We start from the raw sequence: 25,007 nt of genomic DNA on the forward strand, positions 1-25,007 counted from the left end.
TGGAAGAACTACTGGAAGTTCGTGGAAGGATTGCTAGCAACAAAACCAAGCGGGTCATCATAGCGGAATCAATGGAGATAGACCAGGAGGACGGGATTGCAGCAACGCCAGCAGTACAAGAGATGGATACACCAGTGATTCAGGAGGAGGAATCGCCAGCCAACAAGCTAATGAGAGAGAAGCTAGCGTGGTTCGGCCCGAACCCAACGCCGGATGTGGTGCTGAAAGTGATGGACCTGTTAGCGGAGGAGGCTAAACAAATAAGAGACGCAGAACTACAGAAGGCTAAAGAAATAAGAGACGCAGAGCTACAGAAGGCTAAACAAATAAGGGACGCAGAACTACAGAAGGATAAACAAATAAGGGACGCAGAACTACAGTTAAAACTGGCAGCAGTCCAACAAGCAGCCGCACCTTCTCCGAACAGTGAGTACAGCACAGCAGACGCAAGGAAGATTCCGTTTAGCGCTTTTAAAGCTTTTGATGAAAAGGACTGTGAAATTGATAACTACCTGGCGGATTTTGAGCGACAATGTAACCTGCACCGAATAGCTAGAAGAGAGTGGGTTGCAATATTGTCAGGCAAACTGTCAGGCAAAGCTTCTGATGCTTTCCGGACCGTGCCAGATCAGGATATCCATAGCTACGCCCGGGTTAAAGAAGTGCTCCTGGCTCGTTATGCAGTAACCCCAGAGTCCCACCGACAGAAGTTCAGGGACTCACGCAAAACCACGAAAGACTCTTACGCAGAATGGGCATGCCAGCTGTCCCTGTCGGCCTCTAACTGGGTTAACAGCAGCCAGGCCATCACCGCAGAGGACATTTTGCAACTAATGCTCCTGGAGCAATTTTACAATCACATCCAGACGGACGTCAAAGACTGGGTGAGAGATCGCAGGCCCATGACTCTACCAGAGGCCGCGAAGTTGGCGGATGAATATGCGGATACTCGCAAGACAAACCAGGTCACACCACGGGTACAACCTCCACGACCAACGGCGCCCTCACACCCACCAGCCGTTAGATACCAACCTCCTAACAGACCGGTGACATCTAGCCCTCGCTATCCACGCCAGGAGGACAACGAACAACGCTGCTTCCGGTGCAAACAGTTGGGTCACTTCAAGCAGAATTGCCCCATGAATGACAACACCAGGTCAAATTGGTCTCAACCTGGGTACCGCCCACCAGCAGCAGCCCATTGTGTAGACTCGGCTTGGGATCCCCAGGAGCGGGGTCGGGAAGAACCATTGGGCACCCCTTACGAAGCCCTCATGGTACAATCTGCTATTACGGACAACAGGGAACACCATTGTCAGCTGGTCATGGGCTCCAGCCCTGAGCCGGAGGGGCCCTGGAGGGAGCTGGGCAGAAAGAGGCACCGCCGGCCACCCTTTAAGAAGAAGAGGTCCTGGAAGTCATATAACCAGCGGACCTGGGAGGAGAAGAAGCGACTGGAGGAGAGGGAGTCGCAGCGGGCGTCCCAGATGCGGGCCGAGATGTTCGCCAAGGGCCCACCGGTGGCCCCTTACACCACCACCCAGTTCCTGATGATGAAGGACCACGTGGAGAGCCTGCAGGACATGAGCAAGCAGGAGCTGATCCGTGAGTACATAGAGCTGGAGGAGTGCATAAGCCGCATGGAGGAGGAGAACAACCACCTGAGGTCACAGCAGGCTGACCCCCTCAGGCTCCATGAACTGGAGATGGAGCTGGAGAAGCTCCAAGAGGAGAACCGGCGGCTGCGGAGGGAGCAGGGGGTGGCTGACCTTATGGGGCTCTGAGTCCCCTCTCCCCCCCCCCTGGACTCTGAGCACCAGTGCTACAACAAATATAACTTTTTCCTTTTTATGAATCTCCTGTGATTGTCACTTCAGAGCCATAACCTGCCCCCTCCCATAGCGGGACACCTAGACGGCGGCGCACAGACCCATTCGCTGGCTTCACACTGACTTCTGGTGACTCTGCAGATCGCACAAAGACTTGGGGACTGACCGGCGTGTGATCTGACGACCCGGTGACATACCTGAGTCTGAAGCAGTTGCCAAGGGAGGTCAGTCATGCCAAACGGAGTTAACCTCGGACTAAAAGCTCTGAACCCGTCAACCCTACTGGACCAGGGAAGGTCCAACCGGATTTGCCGGAGCAGGGAGCAAAAGGGGGGCCATTGTGATACATTTGCCTATATGTCTCAGTGTACTGCTCCCTGCTAGCCATATGGGTTAGAGGTAGAAAGGAATTTCATGTGTGATTCATTGCTCTGACCGGTTATTGACGTGCTAATGTCCCCTCACTATTCTAAAGGTTAATTGATCTATTGTGTTGTGTGAAGAAGATCTGTGTTTACCCTTAAAAGATGTGTATTGTATCATCAGGCTAAATGATTAGAGAAGTAGTGTGTTAATTATTCTGATTGCTTCAGTGTAGTAATTAACTCCAGTGATGTCTTTATCTAAAGAAACGTGTCTGCATGGTCGGCTCCGACTTGTCTCCTATAATCTGTATGGGAAACCCCACTGTGTGAGGGGGGCGTTCCTAACAGGCTGTAACCACATATAAGCTGAGTTTTTGTGTCAATAAAGTGTCTTGGTTCCAGCATCCAGTCTTGACTCATGTGTGGGGAATCCTGTGATGTTCTTGTATGGAGAGGAGGGAATGCTTGGCGGGGATATCATACCGATACCGTCACAGTTACATACAAAAGATTGTTGTAGCATGGTCAGAAAAAACATGATGTGAAAATACACATAAGTACAGCATTTGTAAGATAGTGCTAGCTGGTATGTTTCGCAGGGCTGTCCCGACGTTTCGAGAGAGAAAGCTCTCCTTCTTCAGGGGTGTACTGCGAGGTTTACCAAACACTCTATAATGTATAAAGAGATAATGAAAATACATTCTGAAAAGTTTGTATAAGATATAGACAATAAATTATATAGAGAGTGATAAATTGCACATACTTACAATTACAGTGGACTGTATGTTACATAAGACCTTTCTGATCATGCTAGATTTAAAAACATGGGTTGAACGCTGGTCCAGGTTGCACCGAGATAATCAAAGAGTAAATGTGCAGGGATCCTGATGTGAAGAAATGCCTGATGGTAGAGCAGGCTGCCCCAGAGTGGAGATGCTACTGGAGTCAGTGTAATCCCTGCGCCCTGGAATGTGGCATAGTGTATAATTAGTGAAGGTTAGAAAAGGGGTTCTCGTCTGGAGTTGTGATACAAGGGAATTATTTGAGAAGAAAAACATTGTATGTGTATTGATTATGTATTTCGTAGAGCGTACAGCATATGTACAGCTTGTATCAGTAAACTGATTTTACGGTGGGGTTTTGCTTCAAGAACTATTCCAGTTAAGTTATCAAAATCCAATATACTATACCACTCTGCAGTTCCTTATTGCGGTATGCAGAATTAAAAAATTTAATCTGTTCAGGTATATAAAGACAAAATAGATAATCAATTCCATACACAATGTGAATTTCTTTTGTACTTTCAAATAATACCATATGTGCAATAAGGGTAGAGCATGCCCTTAAAGCTGAACTCTGGGCTGAACAAAAACTGTCTAAATACATGAGGTATGTGTATTTTTAATTGAACTTTCCCGTTCTGTGCAGTAATCCAGTGTGAAATGTTTCCTCTGTGCAGGAACTCTCTGTAATAAAGACAAGTCACTGCTCCTACTTGTGCAGGGTGTCAGGTCATGTACCTACCTCCTTCCTGCAGTTTTATCCAGACAGCAGGGCCACCATCAGGAATTATGGGGCCCCTTACACAGCTTCAGGCATGGGCCCCCTGGAGCAGAGAAGCGGGGGGTGCTGCCACCTCAAATTGAGGAGCAGGGGGGCTGCCGAGAATTGAGAGGCGGTGGGGTGCCGCCGCTAATTGAGAAGCGGTGGGTGCCACGAATTAGGGGGGGGGGTTCCCTGGGGACCTCTGGGCCCCTTACAAAAAAATAAATAAAAAAATATATAAAAAAAAGGGGGGGGTAGACATCCGTGGCCCTGGTGACCTCTGGGCCCTTTAATAAAAATAAAGAAAAAATATAAAAAATATATATATATTTTTTTATAAAAACAAAAACAAAAGGGGGACCTCCGGGCCCCTGGGGAACTCCGGGCACCTTACAAATAAAAAAAAAGGGGGGTTGCCATCCGGGCCCCTGGGGACCTCTGGGCCCCTTACAGGTGTACTGCCTGTACCTCCCTGATTGCGGCCCTGGCAGGTAGCAAGTAGTGAGTAGAACTGCTGGGTTCCCCTCGTTTCCAACTCTTCTCTCTGCAGAGGTTTTTGTACAGCACAATAATAATATCACTGCTACATTTTTTGGAAACAAAAAAAGTTTGCAAAGCCATTTGGTGTACATAAAGTGGATTTATATCCATTGAGGCTATTGGTGAAAACGTTTGCATGAAACTTTATGTGCACAGAATTCAGCTTTAATCATTGTAATTGTTTCCTTGGTTTATATACTGTATACATTAAAGATTTTTGAATTTCCGCAGATTCTGAGAAGAAAGTCAACACCCAACAGCCATATTTTGCACAAACACAGTGGGTAAGAAGGAGAAGGAAACGGACAGTCAGTGTGAGTATAAATAATAAAACAATCGATTTAGAGACTATGTGGTCATAAAGAACACCTTATCATTCTCGGATGGACTGTTACAGCTTAGATATATCCATTCTAAATATTACTTGTTTCTTTTTTTTAACTTGTCCTTAATTTATATAATAGGCATATACCATATCTGTCAAACAATTAAACCATATAAATGCAGAAAGGAATGCCAGAACAAAACTGGACAAGAGCTTATTTTCATTTATGGTAAATAAGTAATATAAAAACAGCCAACATGTTTGGGGGGGGGGGGGGGGGGACATCTCCCCATTCATCATCCATTGATGCTTAGGAACTGCTATCAAGTTGTTACTCCATGTGGAGAGTTTATTGCTGGTTCTAATATAGATCTGTGAAGTGACTGTTTTCTCTGAGTTCATCCAAGGTTTATCCTGGGGAGTGATGCTGCCCCCCAAAATGCATTGTTTTTTTTTCTCATGACTTATTTACCATCAAATACAATTATGCATTTTAGTCTGGCTCTCCTTTCTGTATTTTTATGATTTCAGTTTTACTTGGCCACCCAAGGAAGCCTTGCTGTTCGGTAGCCGCCTTACCAAAACTATTGAGCTTGTTTGAAGTTTGCCTTCCTTTTGACTATATGTAAAAGTTTAAAAGTTCCCAGAGCCTCCTTGAGCATGTTGTTCAGGAACAAATGAAAAGGAGTCAGGTGTCGTAAAAACATATTATCATGAAACCAGTCACCTTTACACCTTGTTTATATCTTGTATTTCTTTAATTCTACACATGGAGTGGCTGATTTACTGAGGGAGTTAATATACATAAATTATAAATTGCGTGAATATTCACTTCAATTATCCAATCATGCGAAAGGCAAATTTATCTTTACTGAAAAGCAGATTATGTGCAGATAAAATATATAAACAAGAATTGACTTTTTAGATGCCTGGATAAGTGAAGAAAATATTTACCCAATTTATTGGGTAAATATTCTTAACACCCTTTAGTAATCAGCTCCATTATCTATGTGTAGTAATGTAATGTATATTCTTTGCCTTAGTTACACACAGCATATTGGAAGCTGTCACCTAGTTTCCTCTATTCCCAGTTGGGCCCTGTTTATCCGAAGAGTAGACACATCTAAGTCTACACCACACACAGTATATTTATGCTTGGCCTCAGAGTCATAAAGTCAGCTGAAGGAATATCAACTACCCAAAACCACATGTAGAATATTGGTATGCAAGAATTAGAAGAATTGTTTATCCGTATATGTCAGTAACCATATCTTGCTTATGCCTACACTATGATTTTCAAATCCCTCATATGTGTTGTGCCCTGTATATACTAGCCATTGTTCTACAAGTCCTATCACTTTACCCAAATGCCAATAACATAAGCTTTTTCCAGTTTGGCCCATTGGTTAATCAGGCTTACACTGAGCTAATGGGTTTTACTGTTGGGCTGCTGGAAGATTACGCATAAAATGTCAGATTATTTGTCATCTGCCAAATGAATATAATCATATTAATTTCAGTTTCTCTTTTATTACTACACATGTAGAACAATCAGTCTGGTTTTACTGTGTGTGGTCCGCATGATCCTAAAAATAAAGCGGGAATGTTAGCCTGTCTGTCTTCATCCTGTTCTTTCATACATTGTAGGTTTTGTTCTAGCTTTCAAGGTCACAATCCATTGTGCAATATCTATAACTAGTAGACTAAGGTCAAAATGTGCGGCACATGATCCAAAAATATTTGGTGGTTCCAGCTGATACAGTAAACTTCAGATGCTGGACTTTATACCAAAAAAAACCCTATTGGAAAATGGCTTCCTCTGACCACGTGTGGGTCATCATTCAGTCTCAATAAGATATCCCGCACATGGGATATCCAGCTGCATCACATGTTGCGCTTAAAGTGAACAGAGCAAAGCCTGCACCATGAATAATGCTCGGTAATTTTTTAAAGGAAGTTCTTGCAGATTACATAAGCCTTTACACTGACCCTTAAATGCATAGCAGTTAGATCTTCCTTTGCCCAGATTCAGAGTCCTGGGATTGCGGTAATGAAAAGCACACTAACATATGTAACAGCTATTAGTGTCATGTATTGCCATTCATTTTCAGTGGAACCCAAACACCCTAGTGCACCTGCATGTAACACTCCACAAGTCCGCAATTTTGCCCATGCATTGGCAGCCCAATGAAAACACGTGTTGCCATGCATTGCATTACAAAAGAAATGGTCATATTTTTCTCACGATGGGGTGTGTTGCCCGCATATACTAAATAAATGGGCTGCCTTAATGCAACAAACCTTAATGTGCTTGCATAACACACCACACAAATGTAAATGGGGCCTTTATGTCTGGAGTATTCACCATTACCCCTGGATGCTTTTTTATAACCCGCCATATTCACATAAGATGCATTGAATTCTGTGTGCAGTTTGGCAAAGGTGGCCTTAACTTACTGGATATACCGTACATATGAGAATACTCACTAAAGCTACAATTCACTAAAGTGTATGTAAGATCAACAATGCACTTTTTTAATTTGATACTTTTTGGTCTGTTAAATAAAATATACCCTCGAAAACATTTTGTTATAAGATTTTTGATAAAGTAAAAAAAAGCCGTTGATCATGCCAGAAATTCGGAGTAGTCCTGTGTTTTCTGCACATAACCTGTGTTGTCTCAACAAGTATAAGAATCCCTCCTAGTTCATATCCTGGACTATAGAATAATGTATTTATGTTGTAGAGATAAGGAAGGTGGAAGGCTTTGAGTAGTTTAGCAAAAGACAACTCAGCAGATCGAACAATAGTCAGACAACCAAAATGCTGGATGTAATCAGTCCACAAACATAAATAGGAGCTGGGTGCATTTCTAGCACATCAACAAGTATTTTTATATATTGCAGTATATATACAGGTAAAACATTTGGAAATATGCAATTTTTGCAGACATTCTAGACTCTTCTACTTTGCGTTGGCAGTATCTCTGAAGTCATCAAATTCAATGGAGTTCCCTTAGCTCTGCATTTGAAATGACAAATTGTAGTCGTTGGATCAATATTTGTTTAGTAGACAAGCTGTGAAATTTTCTTGCTGATTAAAAAAAAGTAATAGTACAGTATATAGGCAGCTTTAAGCTGTAGGGATTTTAGTTATGACGTTATATAAGATGTCTAATCGTCAGACTTTGCTAAGTGAACTGTCTTTATTGCTTAAGTAAATAACCCCAATGTATAAGACCACCTTTCAGGACTTCTGCCTCCTCCTTCCTTGAACTAATATGACAAATATATGGAAATATAATTCTGTAAAGCTCTGCAGGCCTTATTCATGTTAGTTGTCCCAGAACTTACTTGGCTGAAGGCTTCCTGTGATATTTAATTGTGTATTCACATTACAGACACGCGGTGGAGTATTTGAAGAGATGAAATATATTGAACTTATGATTGTGAATGATCATCAAATGGTAAGCACTTTTGTTCTTGTGGTGGTATATCAAGAGCTAAATAATTATAGTCACCTTTTGAATGAGGTGGACTCCACCTGCAATCTGCTTGCTCAGCAGGGTATCTGTCCGCTGATCCCTGCTGAGAAGGCGTGTGACAGGTCTGCTTATGGGCTATTGGCTCTCTGTTTTTTCTTTTTTAGTCAAATACAGTTTAATTGAGCCACCTCAATAATGTACAAACATATAGTGTAATTCAATCAAACCAAAAAATGAATAACACTTTTAAAGCCAACTGTGTTGTACAACAGAAATTCAGATCACAGTAAGGTTATCAAAATACCAACTTAACAATAAAGTGTTTCATTTAGGTAGCCCTCTGAAGGTAATATTAGCATGTTTAAGTGAATAATAAAGTCAGGTAACAAACCAAACATAATATAATTAAAAAAAAAAACTTTGAAAGGTCTGGCATTGGGTCTGTCACAGCACAACTGCCTGCTATCCAATGATAATACAAACTTAGCTATCCTAAACTAGGGTCACATCATACAATGACTAAAGGTGAATTCAGTTTGCTTCTTATCCTACAAAAAACATGTAATGGATCCCCTTCCATTATTTTTTTCTGGATTGTTTCAGAGGTAGCTGGGTGCAAATGGATACAAGTCAGTTTATATCCAGCTAGCCATAGAGGAGAAAGGAGGGTCTGGTTGGATCCGTCTGGAAAATGGACAGGCATACCTGACCAGACTGCCCATGAGAAAGGGTCCTAAAGTAGTAAATACGTTTTTTTTTTCACAAAACAACTGTTTTTGTAACATGTGTATTTCGATTTGGTGCAATATAGAGCATTATTTTTAAGGTGATCGCATATTTGTGTATCCATTGGTTTAATTTAATGTTATTTCAGTAGGACATCTAAAGTGTTACAGTGACTCCTGCATAGCTTTGATGTGTATGTGACACCCAATCATCATTCAATACTCTGGACACCCAAGTGTCCCTGCTGTAGACAAATGGAAGTGCTTAGGCCTATTCAGTGGTGCTTGTTACAGTACATGCCACATTGTAGTCACTTTCTGTTACAGTAGTTTTTATTGAAAAGAATACTTTTAATGGAGGTCACAAAATAGAACGGCAAACAATCCTTGCCCGCTGAAATATATAGGGAACAAAAGGGAGGGGAAGTGGGGAGAGAGAAACATAATCGAGGCTTTGTGACGAAGACAGGTCAAACTTGGTGGCCAACATAGGCACAATAGTAAACTTGAGGACCGAACAATACGTAGGTAATTGCATAGAGGAAACCCACAAAGCTCTCACAGATGGAAGAGGGGGCCCTCCATGGGGTAGCCCCACCAGACCCTTCCTCCATACACCCATAATCCTAAAAGTTTTAAACAACAATATCGCAATACCTTTATGAAATATTCTGCAAACAATTCAACTATTATCTTATGGAAAAAAAGAGAAAAAGAGTGGGAAAGATAGAGAAGAAAAGGAGGTTAGTCTGTCTGGGAATCTAATGCCAACCATTCTTGGAATCAATACCTTATCTCTGGGACCTGCAAGTGGGCAAGCCAAAAAGACCATATTTTGTCGAAAATACGTTGTTTATTTTGCAAGACACTAACCATTTTTTAATTTAGCATTATCCAAGTTAGTTAACGCTTCAAGGCTATGTCTATAACTAGACTTTTCCAGGGGGTTGCATTAACAATTTTGGCTGCCAGGAACATGAAATATATTAAGGCCTGTGTGTGCTTTGGGATATTTTCGACTGGTTTATTCAGTAGGGCAATACTCGCATCTTTAATAATATAGACCGGCGTAATTTTAAGAATAAAAGAGTGCACTTACATACAAGTCCACAATGTATGTAAAGGTGTGCCTATCTGGCCACATCCTCTGAAGCAGGAGGCCGAAAAGCCTGGAAACATTTCAAGAGGCGTTCTGGTCTCAGTACCATCTAGCATGCAGTTTGTAGCTAGCCTCAATCAAAGCCCCATTTAAAATGCCTTTGTGAATCCATGTGCTCCATTTGTGCCAGTCCTCTGCCTCAGGAGACATGCCCCAGGCCATCTGATAATTCAACTTGGCCATAGGGTTGGATAATAGTTTATTTAGCATGGAGATGCCCCCCACATAGAGACCTCCCGCATGCACCTAGTTTCAAACATGGTGCGTACTGCTAGATCTGGGCTGGATTGCTGGATTGCTTATAAATTTGCTGTAGATGTAAATTTTCTGAGTGGGGGATCTCCAAACTGTTAACAAAGTGTGATAGAGGACGTAACCCTCTATGATCAATATAGTCCCCAATGCTGTAAAGACCCTTGTTTAACCACCAGTCAGAGCCTATAGCCTGCAGCCCTGGTGGTCCTTGCCAAAGACAGTGTGTGGCGAACGTAAAGACCATCTTCTACAAGCTGTGTGCCATAAGCGAATAGAGTGGGAAAGCGTAGGGCATAATATCGATTTACGATATGGTGAGGGAATGCAGAGTACCAGGTCCATTGCAATTGGGGAACAAACCTGGACCTCTAAGGACACCCAATAGTGTTTGCTATGCAGTTGGTGCTGCTATATAATATTTCCTAAAGTCTGGCATTCCCAAACCTCCCAATTCATTATAAGCATACATTGTGGGCCATGCTATTCTGCTGCCTTTAGTACCCCAGATATATAGGAACATTTTTGAATTGTAGTCACTTTCTGTGTAGTCGCATCCTCCTCACATTCAAGTCCCTATTTAATACACACTTTACTAATGTTAAAGTAAACTTTTCTTAAAAGAAACAGAGACTACCATTGCTGACTAGCTTGTCTGGCCATTTTACTGATCTGGCTTTGCACTTTCTGAGTCACTGAAACAAGCGTATAGATCAGTACACTCTTTATCTGCTTGTTTTTTCTAGGTTATTGACCTAAAGTACCAAAGACAGTTGGTCTGCATGATAACTAGACAACTTGCAAAATGAGCAATCAGTAATGGTAGCCTCCATATGTTTGTCAGTAAAAGGTTTACTGTAAGGTTCCCACAGAATTAAGAGAGTGTTTCAATGTACAGGCACCATCTAACATCATCAGTATGTTTGTATGCCTTTGTAGAGAAGAGGGGGAGGATTGCCAGGTGTCTGATATACTGTATGTGTTTAACATTGGAACACCGTGGAGTGTAGGCTGAATTACACTATATAAAGACAAATAGATTTTGCACTTTAAAAGTTCAGTTACTCCAGAGCTTAGTAAATGAGATGAGGTGTCATTTTGCAAAGAATATTCAATCACATGCAAGAGAAATTAAAAAATAGCATTTTGCTTCCACATGATTGGATGATGGAAGTCAGAAGAACTTCTCCTCATTTACTAAGCTCTGGAGCAACTGCACAGCCTATTTCCTTTTAGTAAATCCAGCCCTGTATGTGTTTAAAACGGGTAAACTCTATGGGCCATATTCTCAAAAAATCTCCGCCTGCTTCGCTTAGGGCACTTACACTCCGCTGTCCCAACTTACTGGAGCAGGTGTTGTATTCCCCAACCACTTGCTCCATAAGTTGGGACAGCGGAGTGTAAGTGTCCCGGCGTAGCCTGGCGGATCTCCAAGGGGGCGTCTTCCATTCAAATGAAGCGCGCCCCCGATGCGAAAGAACTGGGCATGCGCCGGGCTGCAAAAAGCCCAGTGCGCATGCTCCAGTTCTCGGCGGAAAACGTCAATGACGCCGACGTGTGCGTCATTGACGTAAAGTCGTATTCAAGAACGACTTACGTAAACGACGTACCCGACGAAAAAACACGATGGGGACCCGACGCCATCCGTAACATGGCCTACGCGAGACTTGCGGAAACTTACCCCTCATATAGCAGGGGTAAGTTTCCGCTTACGCAAACGACGTTAGCGACGGTTACGCGACGCGAACTCGTTCGGGAATCGGCGTAGAAGGATCATTTGCATATGCAAATGACTCCTTCACGTAAATGCCATCTAGCGGCGGCCGGCGTCATTGCATTTAAGATCCGCCAGTGTAAGTGACTTACAGATGGCGGATCTTAAGTGTATCTATGCAAAAATGATTCTGAGAATCAGGAGCATAGATACACTGGCCTAAAAAGGGAGTTACGATGGAGTATCTGACTTACTCCATCGTAACTTCTCTGAGAATATGGCCCTATGTATGTAACACTGTTATATTGTAGTATGAGTGTAACACTGAAATATTGTCTGTGTGTAACACTGTTATACTGTATGGGTGTAACACTGGGATACTGCCTATGAGTTCCAGAAAGTAAAAAAATGTAACACATGTAAATGATATCACACGACTGAACATTTACATAAAATTTGCCTTGCAACCAACATCGGTCAACTATTAACCTCCCTGGCGGTATGATTATTTCAGAAAAAAGGTGCTGAAAGCGGTACCATTATTTGCAAGGAAATTTGGCGTTTTATACTGTAGGCATGTAATTCTTAGGAATAACTTAAATCTGACCAAGCAAGAGACTAGTAGGCATCCCGGGTATGACATTTTTTTAAAAACAAAATTATAAATTATAATATAATAAATAATTATAAATAATTATAACAAGTAATAATATAATTATAATACAAATTATTCAATAATGTAATCTACTCAAAATCACTGAAATTTGCAGAATTGTCGCTGTCATTACTTTTTTTTATGACGAATTTCCCCACAAACCGCTATCGCTCAATTCTGCAAGTGATTATAATTTATTATTGCTGTTTTTTAGCTGCTCTAAAACCATGTTTGACATAAAGGGACACTTTTGGACAATCTACAGTTTGCAGGGAGTAAGAACAGTTTTTATTATATAAAAGAACATGTAGGGCACTGGGCAGACCACTAGGGACAAGGGGGGTGTGTATTTTTTACATACAGTACTGTAATCTATAAGATTACAGTATACTGTATGTAATGTGTTTGTTTACCTTTTTGAATTTGGCGCCGTTCTTCGCTCCCGTGCGTCGTAACGTCGCAGGGAACAGAGATCGGCGGCACAGGAGGACGCTGTGTGAATCGAGCAAGGTCCCGCTCGCTCGCACAGCGCGGTGGCATCGCTGGATCCAGGGACAAGGTAAGTAACTTTGTCTGCTGCTGCAGCGAGGCGAGCCCGAGTCTGACTCGGGGTTACCGCTTTTGGTATAAAATACTCAGCCTGAGTCAGACTTGGGAATACCGCTAGGAGGGTTAAACATATACAGTATGCTCAAATAAATCAATAAATATGAGGTTGTGGTTAATTTACTAAAGGCAAATAGGATGTTCACTTTGCAAGGGAATTTTCCCCATAACTTAGTGAATATAGTGATATTTCACTTTTCAAAGAATACCGAATCATGTGCATTGAAAACTTAAAAAAAACAACAACATTTAGCTTGCACATGATTGGATGATGTGCAGAGCATCACTTCATTCACTGAGCTCTGGGGTGGGGGAATACAGTGCAATGTTTACAGTCAGATTACCGTTAGTAAATCTATCCCATTGAAAGGACCCATGATCTGTAATAGTTGGTTCATGTTACTATGTATCCTGGCAGTGTAAAAAACTATCCACAAGTATCACAGCATGTGAAATGTAACTATCTTTCCTGACATGCAGAATGTGGCAGCACATTGGCCACCAACTTTCATAGAATTTGGTTTCTTTGCTAGTTATGTTATAATACTATTTGTGACTTTCTGATTTAATTTGGAAATCACTTGCTTAAATCTTGTTTTAGCAAGTAGTATTTCAGATTTGAACGCAATGAATATCATCATCTTTACTCCAGTTTGTCCACTAGATGGCAGAAAATACTAAAGTTTGTTCCTGGTATGCAAGTTGAACCTAGTGTGTGTGTGTGTGTGTGTGTGTGTCCGTGCATGTTAACAGTAAAAAAAGATAACAAAAGGAAAATGATTAATTCAGCAGGAAATTGAAAGGTAGTAGTAAAACCTAATACTTTGTAAACTGGTGTGTGCTTGTGTACCGATAATATCTTAATGGTTTGCAGTGCAAGTGCATTTGGAAGTGCAGTCGCTGCAGATCTGAGGGGAAGATCTGAAATGAGGGGAAGCTCTGCTGATTTTATCATCCCATCATGTGCAAGATAAAATTATGTTTTTTATTTTCCTTGCATGTCCCCCTCAGATTTACAGCAACTGCACTTCCAAGTGCACTGCAGGTGCAGTTTCAAGTAAACTTGCAATGCACTTGTAGTGCAAAGTGGAGTGGCCTTTCGTAAATTACCCCCAGTGTCTCTTCGGATGCAACAGTTCGCATTTGTTGCGCTATACAAGTTACTCACTCACTCACTCAACATGCCCTATTGAGATACATTTGAAAGGCAGCAAAGCAGGCATGTTCTTATCAAACACTGTTTTTCATATAAATGAATATGATTGTGTTCAAACAGCAAATACCCACCATCATGAGCCTTTGCTCATTTTGTATGTCTTTCTCACAACCTTTTATTACTCTGCAAAGCTCTGTTGTAACCTTTCTTGTGACCAGGTGGTGGCAGTGTTGTATTTGTAACACTTTATTCACATAAAACTCAAAGCAGGATACTGAGATTGTTTACCACATATACTAGAGCTCATCTCAAAACTAACTTGCATTTTCTTTTCTTTCAGTATAAGAAACAACGTTCTTCTCACATGCATACCAGCAATTTTGCTAAATCAATAGTGAATGTGGTGGATTCAGTAAGTAAATACTATAAATACTATATGATGTCTTATTTATTATTATTAGCAAAAAATGTTTGCGTTAGTACTGTAAGGTCTGAAAGGTTAAAGTCACACTGGTTGATTTACTTAAACTGGAAAGTGCAAACTCTGGTGCAGCTGTGCATGGTAGCCAATCAGCGTTTAACTTCAAATTGTTCAATTAAGCTTTGACAAAAAAAAATAATAATCTGGAAGCTGGTTTGGTTTGGTCAGTTTTAGTACATCAACCCCACTAACTGTAATTTAGGCTAGGTTCACACTTATGCAATGCCAGACATTGCATGTGATTCACATTACATTGCTGTGCTCATCGCATGCAATGTCTGTGAATGCGAATACAGCCATACAGTTTGTATGGCTAAAATCACATTGTATTCGCACAAAAATGGTGCAGGACTCCTTTTTTTTTATCTAGTGCGCATGCTGGTATTTTAAACAACCATAATATAGCTGTCTCTTCTAATCAGAGCTTTTTTTCTCAGAAAATAGGTGAAGGAACTCAACCCGTTCAGATTTCACAAACAGTAGAAGGGTCTTAAAGGGGCATTAAATACCAGGATTGCATTACATACAGAATGCAGAGTTCAGGTGGTTGCACACAGAGTGCAGAGATGTTACTTGTAAACACAGAAACCAGACTTTTGTGTTTACAAGTGATTGCAGTGAGCGGGCACCAAAGGGTCTGAGCCAGAGGTGAGTTCCCCCAAGTTCCCCCTAAAAAAAAGCCCTGATTCTAATACATCTCAATGGGCAGCTAAACATGGCAGAAACAACTAAGCCCACCCTTTCCTCCTCCCTCCTCTATTCAAGAAAGCTATACTATAGCTTCCCAAAGTGAAAAGTGCTCTATGACTGGAGCAGGCGGACCTTTCAATAAATCGCCTATCTTCCATTCATTGTTGTACAGCTTCTATGAATTGGATAAATGAGGGGGGTGAAAATAGTGGGCATAGTCAACACTCTTTATGAGTATATGTAACAGGTCCAGCGGTTCCTATTAACTCCTGATACACTGGAAGATTACCGCCGCAGAGGGGGTCTGAAGATTAAAATGAAGACAGAAGCCACCAGCAAAAGGGACATTTCTCATTCAATGAACAGTATCTCACAAAGGTGAGTACACCCCTCACATTTTTGTAAATATGTTATTATATCTTTTCATGTGACAACACTGAAGAAATTACACTTTGCTACAATGTAAAGTAGTAAATGCACAGCTTGTATAACAGTGTACATTTGCTGTCCCCTAAAAATAACTCAACACACAGCCATTAACGTCTAAACCACTGGCAACACACCCCTAAGTGAAAATGTCCAAATCAGGCCCAATTGCCCATTTTCCTTTCCCGGTGCCATGTGACACGTAATTGTTACAAGGTCTTAGGTGTACATGGGGAGCAGGTGTGTTAAATTTGATGTTATCACTCTCACTCTCATACTGGTCACTGGAAGTTCAACATGGAAGCTCATGGCAATAAACTCTCTGAGGATCTGAAAAAATAATTGTTGCTCTACATAAAGATGTTCTAGGCTATAAGAAGATTGCCAAGACCCTGAAACTGAGCTGAAGCATAATTGCCAAGATCATACAGCAGTTTAACAGGACAGGTTCCACTCAGAGCTGGCTTTGCCATGGTCGACCAAAGAAGTTGAGCGCATGTGTTCTGCGTCATATTCAGAGGTTGTCTTTGGGAAATAGACATGAGTGCTGCCAGCATTGCTGCAGAGGTTACAGGGGTGGGAGGTCAGCCTGTCAGTGCTTAGACCATACGCCGCACACTGCATCAAATTGGTCTGCATGGCTGACGTCCCAAAAGAAAGCCTCTTCTAAAGATGCTGCACAAGAAAGCCCACAAACAGTTTGCTGAAGACAAGCAGACTAAGGACATGGATTACTGGAACCATGTCCTGTGGTCTGATGAACCAAGATAAACGTATTTGTTTCAGATGGTGTCAAGCGTGTGGGGCGGCAACCAGGTGAGGCGTACAAAGACAAGTGTGTCTTGCCTACAGACAAGCAGGGTGGAGGGAGTGTCATGGTCTGAGGCTGCATGAGTGCTGCTGACACTGGAAAGCTACAGTTCATTGAGGGAACCATGAATGCCAACATGTACTGTGGCATACTGAAGCAGAGCATGGTCTCCTCCCTTTAGAGACTGGGCTGCAGGGCTGTATTCCAACATGATAACGACCCCAAACACACCTCCAAGATGACCACTGCCTTGCTAAAGAAGCTGAGGGTAAAGGTGATGGACTGGCCAAGCATGTCTCCAGACCTAAAACCTAATGAGCATCTGTGGGGCATCCTCCAACGGAAGGTGGAGGAGAGCAAGATCTCTAACGTCCACTATCTTCGTGATGTCATCATGAAGGAGTGGAAAAGGACTCCAGTGGCAACCTGTGAAGCTCTGGGGAACTCCATGCCCAAGAGGGTTAAGGCAGTGCTGGAAAATAATGGTGGCCACACAAAATATTTTGGGCCCAATTTGGACATTTTCACTTGTGTACTCACTTTTGTTACCAGTGGTTTAGACATTAATGGCTGCGTGTTTGGTTATTTTGAGGGGACAGCAAATTTACACTGTTAGAGATTGAATAAAATAGGATGAATGCTCTAAATCAACCCTTGCTATTGTACAGTACACATCAAGTGTATATATATGTGTAAAACACTCAGATGTTCAAATGAAACAAAATACAAAAACAAAAAAGTCCTCAAACATATATAAAGTGCACTTGTGCATCAGTGCAAACACTGTGAAGTGAAAAACACCAGGTAAAAGCAGCAAGTGACGCGATCGACGGAACTACATCCGCATGAGGAGATCGCCGCACTGAGCTGTGTGTACGCTCCATCGGACCAACTTTTTCGGGTTTCACCCAACAAAAAGTTGGATCTGCAAACGGACTAACTTTTCGGCAACAAAAGTCCGATGGTGCCTTGTCTGACCGTGTGTACAGCAAGCCAACCAACTTTTGTACAAAGTGCAAATACGCATGCTCAGAACCAATGTTAAAATCAACCAACAATAGCAGAAGTTAACCAAAGGGTGGCGGTAAAGAGCAGAAAAGAGCAGAAAAACCATGTGATGTTGGGTAATTTTTAGAAAAGTTTGCAGAAAAGTCTGAGCGTGTATATGCTATGGGTGTGACCAGACAAATCAATTAGGAAAAAAATCCAAGGGAAAGTTTGTTGGATGTCTGACTGTGTGTATGAGCCTTTACACTAATGTTTACAACATCCATGACAAAATGAAGCAAGGATTGTATTGGGAGCACTGAAGTGTCAGGTATGACTGTGTGGCAATGGCACATGGTTTACATAACTCACAGCATCACAGGTCAGGTAGAGGGCCCCTTAGCAGAATTTCGCTTAGGGCCCCAGGGAGGTCAGGATCGGCACTGCATATGTACATATGTACACTTGATGTGTACTGTACAATAGCAAGGGTTGATTTAGCGCATTCATCCTATTTTATTCAATTTTTTTCACTGGTTTAGCACCTTTTTTTATGTATGCAGCTTTATCGTTTGGTTATTTTTGTTGTTGTTTTTTTTCTTTATTTGATCATATTAGCGCTGTAGTACCTTTTATATATATATATATATATATATTACACTGTTAGAGCCCATTCACACAGGGACAACTTTGGATCCGACTTCAAGTCGCCCCTAGTCGCCTCAAGTCGCGCTACATGCGAAAATCAATGTAAGTGAATGGAGCCGTCTTAATGCACACTACTGCAGTCTCTTTGACTTCAGAAAAGGTTTGTGTACTACTTCAATCCGATTTCTAGGCGACTTGTAGACAACTTGTAACCATTGATTTCAATGGAAGTCGCCTCAGAAGTCGGATCACTGTCTTAACAGAAGCAACAGTACAGGAAGAGAACATACCTTTCTCAGGCAAACCCCTCCCTCCCCTCCCTCCCACAGAGCTGATTCATGTTTAATTGGCCACTGGAAAGCCTCCTCGAAGTTGCCTTGTAAGTTGCCTCATGTCGCACTGGGATTCATACTCAAGTCGTGTCCAAGTTGCCTCCCAAAGTCGCTCTGGAAGTCGTGTGAATGGGCTCTTATACAAGCTGTACATTCACTACTTTACATTGTAGCAAAGTGTAATTTCTTCAGTGTTGTCACATGAAAAGATATAATAAAATATTTACAAAAATGCGAGGGGTATACTTACTTTTGTGAGATACTGTAAGTACCGTCCCTAGGGCTGAATAAACAAAAAATAAACAAATAAATAAATACATAAACAAACTTAATTTTTAAAGCTCATTTAAATAACATGCCTGAGAGATGCCCCAAACCTGCCTGTGAAGTGGCACACCTGTATGATGTATTAAAAATACTACAGCAATGGTGAAAATCAAAGACAAGGAAAACAATGCCATTTAAATTGTCAGCAAATGATAGCTCTTGGCTGCTTACACCTGTTTAAAAAACAAAGCGACAGAGGGGGTTATTTATGAAAGGTAAATCTACTTTGCACTACAAGTACAAACTACAAGTGCAAAGTGCACTTAGAATTGCACTGAAAGTTCACATGGAAGTGCAGTCGCTTTAGATCCCAGAGGGACATGCAAGGAAAATAAAAAAACAGCATTTTAGCTTGCACATGATTGGACAATAAAATCAGCAGAGCTTCCCCTCATTTCAGATCTACCCCTCAGATTTACAGCGACTGCAGTGTAAGTGAACTTTCAGTGCAATTTCAAGTGCATTTTGCACTTGAAGTTTGCACTTGTAGTGCAAAGTGGATTTGGCTTTAGTTAATAACCTCCAGAATATTTCCTTAATTTATATCAGACTTGTATCCTTGATGATGAGGGTCTAGTATAAATGTCAAGACACGCAAACAAATTAAAAGATACTGTGTGTGCAAGACCCCCCCCCCCCCACCCACACACATACACGCACATCTTAAGGGTCTTGTATGAATTTAAAGCGGGAACTCCACACAAAAAACAAGAAAAAAGTACAAGGTCTTGTTCAGAAATGCATATCAGTCCTTGATGCAAGCATGCAGATTGACTGGCCAGGAAAGAGTGTGTGCCCCATCTCCTGAACCATACCAGGCAATGTGCCCTTAACATAGAGAAGGGGGGGGGGGGTACTTTTCCAGTGGGAACCTTCCTAGCAAAGCGCAATGTTCCCATGTTAAGGAATACAACAGGACCGGATCTACCCTGTCTGATCTGGGGGAGCAAAGTATCAGAACACTTTCATTTTAGGTTAGGTTGGGCTTCAGTGCCTTATTATACGGTTCGCCCTGGTACTGAGGGGGCCAAAACCAAAATCACAGCCCACTCCACCCCTTGTTTACCTGGCCACCAGAGGCCAGGAAAGCAGCCAATCAGACCGATCTGTGTTTGATCGGCTGCATGGGAAGCTAGAGGAGAGATTTGGGGACTAATAGACCCCAAATGTTACTTCTGCACGTATATGTAAATGGTGATCGCACCACACATGTGAGGTATTGTCGCAAAAGTGAGAGAGAGAGCAATAATTCTAGCACCAGACCTCCTGAGTAACTCTAAAATGGTAACCCGTAGAGACATTTTAAGCATTGCCTATAGAGAATTTTAAAGCACCATAGTTCGCACCATTCCATGGGAAGACACAATTTTAAAGCACGACATGTTAGGTATCTTTTCAATTTGCATTACATCTTTTACATTATATAACAAAATTGGGTTAACTTTAGTGTTCTGTTTTTTTATTTTATTCATGTGTTTGTTTTTCAAAAGAAATTGCGTTTGAAAAACTGCTGCACAAATACCGTATGACATAAAAAAATTGCAACACCCACCATTTTATTTTATTCAACCATCAAATGACAAGAGCTAATAGCAACCTAAAATTAAATAAACACTGAATCCACCTGGCTTTCTTATGTGAGCCGATAGTTGGCAGCTAATGCGTCAAAAACATATTGCATAAAATAAATAGTGCTTACATAAGTATTATGGACTGGTAAACCATAGCAAGGGATTCAAAGTTTAAAGTAATATATTAATGTTACTCAAATATGTTGTAAGCCTAAATAGAGCTATAAATCTAGATAGCGATCTATTGGAACACTTCCATGATTATAAGCCTGTTGGGGACAGTATGCCTAGAGATTATATATACCGGTACATGTACAGGGAGCCTTATCATGCAACAAATCTAAATCCATTTTATTGTCCAGCTGTTCAACATAAAAAGCTATTTACATCACACATGGCTAAAAAAAAAAATATATATATATATTATTCATGCTATTTTATATATCTTATATAACACAGTGGAAAATAACTAAATAATATCAGTTGAATAGATATTACCAAGTCATAAAACTTTTTGTAAAATACAGTGATTTCAAAAAATAAGAAAATATTCAGAAAGAAAAATAATTGCAAATAGTAAATATATGTGCAAAACATCAATAAATTAGAAGCGCTGCAAAAATTTTGCAGTGTATAATATTTTTGCATTGTTTTACATGATTTGAATGCTTATACAATTTTTCCAGAATTATTGTGATTTTGTTCACAATTTGTTGGGATTTATAAATAATTGATTGATTATTTGTTCATTTTAAGCACTGTATTTTATATCTCTAGTGAGCTTATTCCAAAAGCGTGCTACTTTTATTAACGATTGTTCATTTCAGCCATCTGTTTTTTTGTGCTGCCATTGGCCCTTGCTAATAAAAATGACTAACTTGATAGCTTAGTGAATTGAACATTTTTTGCTCTGTGGAGAAAGAAGAATGTCACCATTTATCAGATATATTTGTCTAGTCCTAATATAAGAAACCATTACATTTACTCACTCCTACAGGATATCTAAACTCAAGAGCAAACATTTTATATGGTTCAGTTTACATAGATGTGGTTGCTGCATTTATTTCCCCTTGTCAAGCTTTTTTTCCCTTAATTTTAACTGTTGAATGTACCAATTACATACTTTCTGTCTTATGCCTCGTACGGGTTTCCCGGCAGACTTTTTACTACCGAGAAACCCAAAGGGGAAAGCTGATAACCTGCTCGGCAGCTTTTTCCCCCTACACACGGCAGGTTTTCCTGGCAGGAAAACTGCCATGAGAGCTTCCCATAGGAAAACTGCCGGGAAAAAGACCACTGGGAATCCCGGCAGGAAAGAAGAAAACATGTTCTCATTTTTCCCGCCGGGATTTCCTGCGGTTTTCCTGTTGGGAAAACTGCCATGGAGCACACGGACAGTTTTCCCAGCCAAAAGCTGTCATGGCAGTTTTCCCGACAGGAAAACTGGTCGTGTGTACGAGGCATTAGGGTGGAAACATTCATTCACTGAACTGTATCTGTGGAGGTGCGGAAACACTTCCACCTCTATTTATCTTCATTACATAGAGGGGTGTTGCTTTGAAGTTCATTGAAAATAGCCAAGAAAGCTAATAATATTGTTTAAGTTTTCAGTTTAGTCCATGGGAAGTTAGAAAGGTACAAGATGTCTGACAGGATCGGAAGGTATATTTTGGTACTTGCAGAAAATGTACTTGCATGAAAAATGAAAACAAATCCCAAGACTTTCCGCTGGCTAGCTTACCTGTCTAGTGAGCAGGGTCTACTGTGCCCGGGAACATGGGGTAACACATTGATCGAAGGCATGCTCACCAATGCCTGGGAGCAGGAGAAGGCTGCGGTCATGTAAAGAATCAAACATTAAGAATCAGAAATAAGCCACTTGTGTGCTACAATAGACATGTGCAGAACATAAAAAATTATTTTGTTTCATTTTGAGTAGATTTGGTATGTTACTTATTTTGTGTCATTGATTCGTTTCGAAATTTGTTTAGTTTAGTTGATTAATTTTCTAATGAATTCCAGATTTTTGCAACGATTCAAATTCGGATTGGTTGAAAAATTATCGACCAATTCTAATTCTGTGTGGAAAAATAGCTGGTTGTTAAGGAGTGGGTCGGGAGGCCAGCCACGGTGTCCTTAACAACCGATGGCTCATCATCTGTCAGTGGACTTTTGCGCTGACAGCTGAAATGCAAACAACAGGATACCGGCAATGAAAAATGCAGAAAAAAACAGCACCCCTCCCCCCCATGATATAGGCATGTGGCCTGATATGGTTCAGGAGGGGGATGGGGTGCTCGCTCATCACTCCCCTTTCCTGGCTTGCTGAGGGTCTGGTGTGGATTTTTACGTGAACCCCACTCCAAAATTCAAAAAAAAGTGTGGTGAGCCCCCAAATGGGATGAGCCCTCCAATATCAATGCCAGTCCCTTGTAAGGCCAGGAAAGGGGAGGAATGAGTGAGCACCCCCCCTCCTGAACCATATCAGACCAAATGCCCCCCCAAAGCACCTTGCCCCATGTTGATGGGGACAAGGGCCTCTTCCCCACAACCCTGGCTCAGTGGTTTTGGGGGTGCAGGGGATGACTTAACTGAAATCTGGAAGGCCCCTTTAACAAGGGGGTCCCTGATCACACCCCCCACCTTAGTGAATGAGTAAGGGTACCCCTACTCATTCACCCAACATTTTTAAAAAGTATGGCTTTTGGAGGGGGCCCACTACATTTTTTTTTATTTTTTTTGGCGTGGGGTTCTTAAAATCCATAACCTTTTTCATTACTGGAATTCTGACAGCTGACAGCTGATGAGTCATCGGTTAAGGGACGCAGCAGCCAGCTTCCCGGCCTGCTCCTTACCAATCAGCTATTCGTCACACTGAATTTGAATTGGTTGATCATTTTTCAAGCTACCTGAACTTGAATCCTTCCTGAAAATGTGGAATATATATGGAAACAAAATTAAACACATTTTAACTAAATTCATTACTATTTAATTTAGAGATTGGGATGTATAACCAAAAATTTGCCCAACTTTATATTCGTACTGAAATAATTTGCACATGTCTACTCAGCAATAATACACAGAGTTCCCCTGTGAGATGTCTTGTCCTGTGTCACTACACACTTGTAACTGATGTATGTTTGCATGCAATATATTAAACGTTTGTCCATGGTTTTGTTTACTTTATAAGGGTACAGTGCACAAAATGGCAGGAGAATGTATATGTAAAACTTCAAAAAATTGTGTGTTACTGACGACACCAAGTACAGGAGCACATTCGTCTTGGCATGGTCAGTTTGGGTCGCTTCTGACTTAGCAACTAGAGGACACTGTACTGATCCATGACTTGCCTGTAGTCCCGAGTCAGATTACAGCCTCTGTCCAGACTTCCACAGTCTGAGTGACCGCAACTCCTGGCTGCCGAGTGTCTTCTGCACTTTCCCTGAATGAACAGTGGCCTTAAGCAGTTTACAAGAGTACAATGAATGACCTCAAGTAATTAAGATAGGACCTAGGAATCCAAAGGATCTGTATTAGTTACAAGGCATTTGTACTAATAATAAGATACATATGATGAGAAGCTCTTGTTCTCACATGTGCCACTTTTACTAAATGCTTGCGTAAAGATTTTCTGTTTGTGCTTCCACTCTTGTAATTCAAAGCAATTTTGAATGAGGGTTATTATGAGCAATTGACATTATCAAAGGACATCAATAAAAGCCGATGTGTTTATATCATGCTTGTGAGACGTTTAATTCGGGTACATCCTTTGCTTTGAAATATCTTCTTCTCTTCAAGTTGATGAGACTACAAATGCAGCTTTTTCTAATTTCTTAAGAATCATAGATAATAAAAAAAAAACATTTGAGATAATTAGGAAAGTAGTTCAAATCATAAATCATGGAAATTGGTAGCAGGTTTACCTAAGCATTGTTGCTGTGTATTCTGGAAAGATCCCCAAGCCATTTGTATTTATTTTTGGTCTGGAGAAAGACTTTTGGAAAGTCTGCCATACACTGTGGGATGTGAACAAATTACTTTTCCTGGTGCATCATGGCTGAGGATCAGCTGATTTTTATGAGTATCTTAATGGTGACCACAGGGCCCACAAACAGGCCAATTGCAATAACAGATAACAAAGCCACTTTAAACCTGACTGTTTTTTGTTTTCTTTAAAGCGGGGGTTCACCCTAAAAACGATTTTCTAACATTACATCCAGCTCACTCTCTACATTGACAGTATGCCGTTAGTTTCTTTTTTTGCTGTACATACCTCGTACAGCTATTTTCTTCCCCAGCTTCCAGGTAGGGCCTCCCGCGGGAGTGGGCGTTCCTATCCAGCAGGTGATTGATGTGATGACAAAAACGACCTCCACCCA

The 25,007-nt window shown here is 41.2% G+C and overlaps 1 protein-coding gene across 6 annotated transcripts in view; it reads left to right on the forward strand.

The window, feature by feature from the left end:
* The window catches only part of ADAM23 (ADAM metallopeptidase domain 23), a 293,859-nt gene that overhangs the window by 180,811 nt on the left and 88,041 nt on the right, over window positions 1-25,007 (forward strand). For all 6 annotated transcript variants that reach the window (XM_040357303.1, XM_040357304.1, XM_040357306.1 and 3 more), the window contains exons 8-10: window positions 4,511-4,593; window positions 8,005-8,070; window positions 14,696-14,767. In XM_040357303.1, coding sequence (XP_040213237.1) covers window positions 4,511-4,593; window positions 8,005-8,070; window positions 14,696-14,767 — 221 coding nt within the window. The remainder of the gene's footprint in view (window positions 1-4,510; window positions 4,594-8,004; window positions 8,071-14,695; window positions 14,768-25,007) is intronic.

Source organism: Rana temporaria, chromosome 6 (assembly GCF_905171775.1).
Source record: "Rana temporaria chromosome 6, aRanTem1.1, whole genome shotgun sequence".
Classification (NCBI taxonomy): domain Eukaryota; kingdom Metazoa; phylum Chordata; class Amphibia; order Anura; family Ranidae; genus Rana; species Rana temporaria.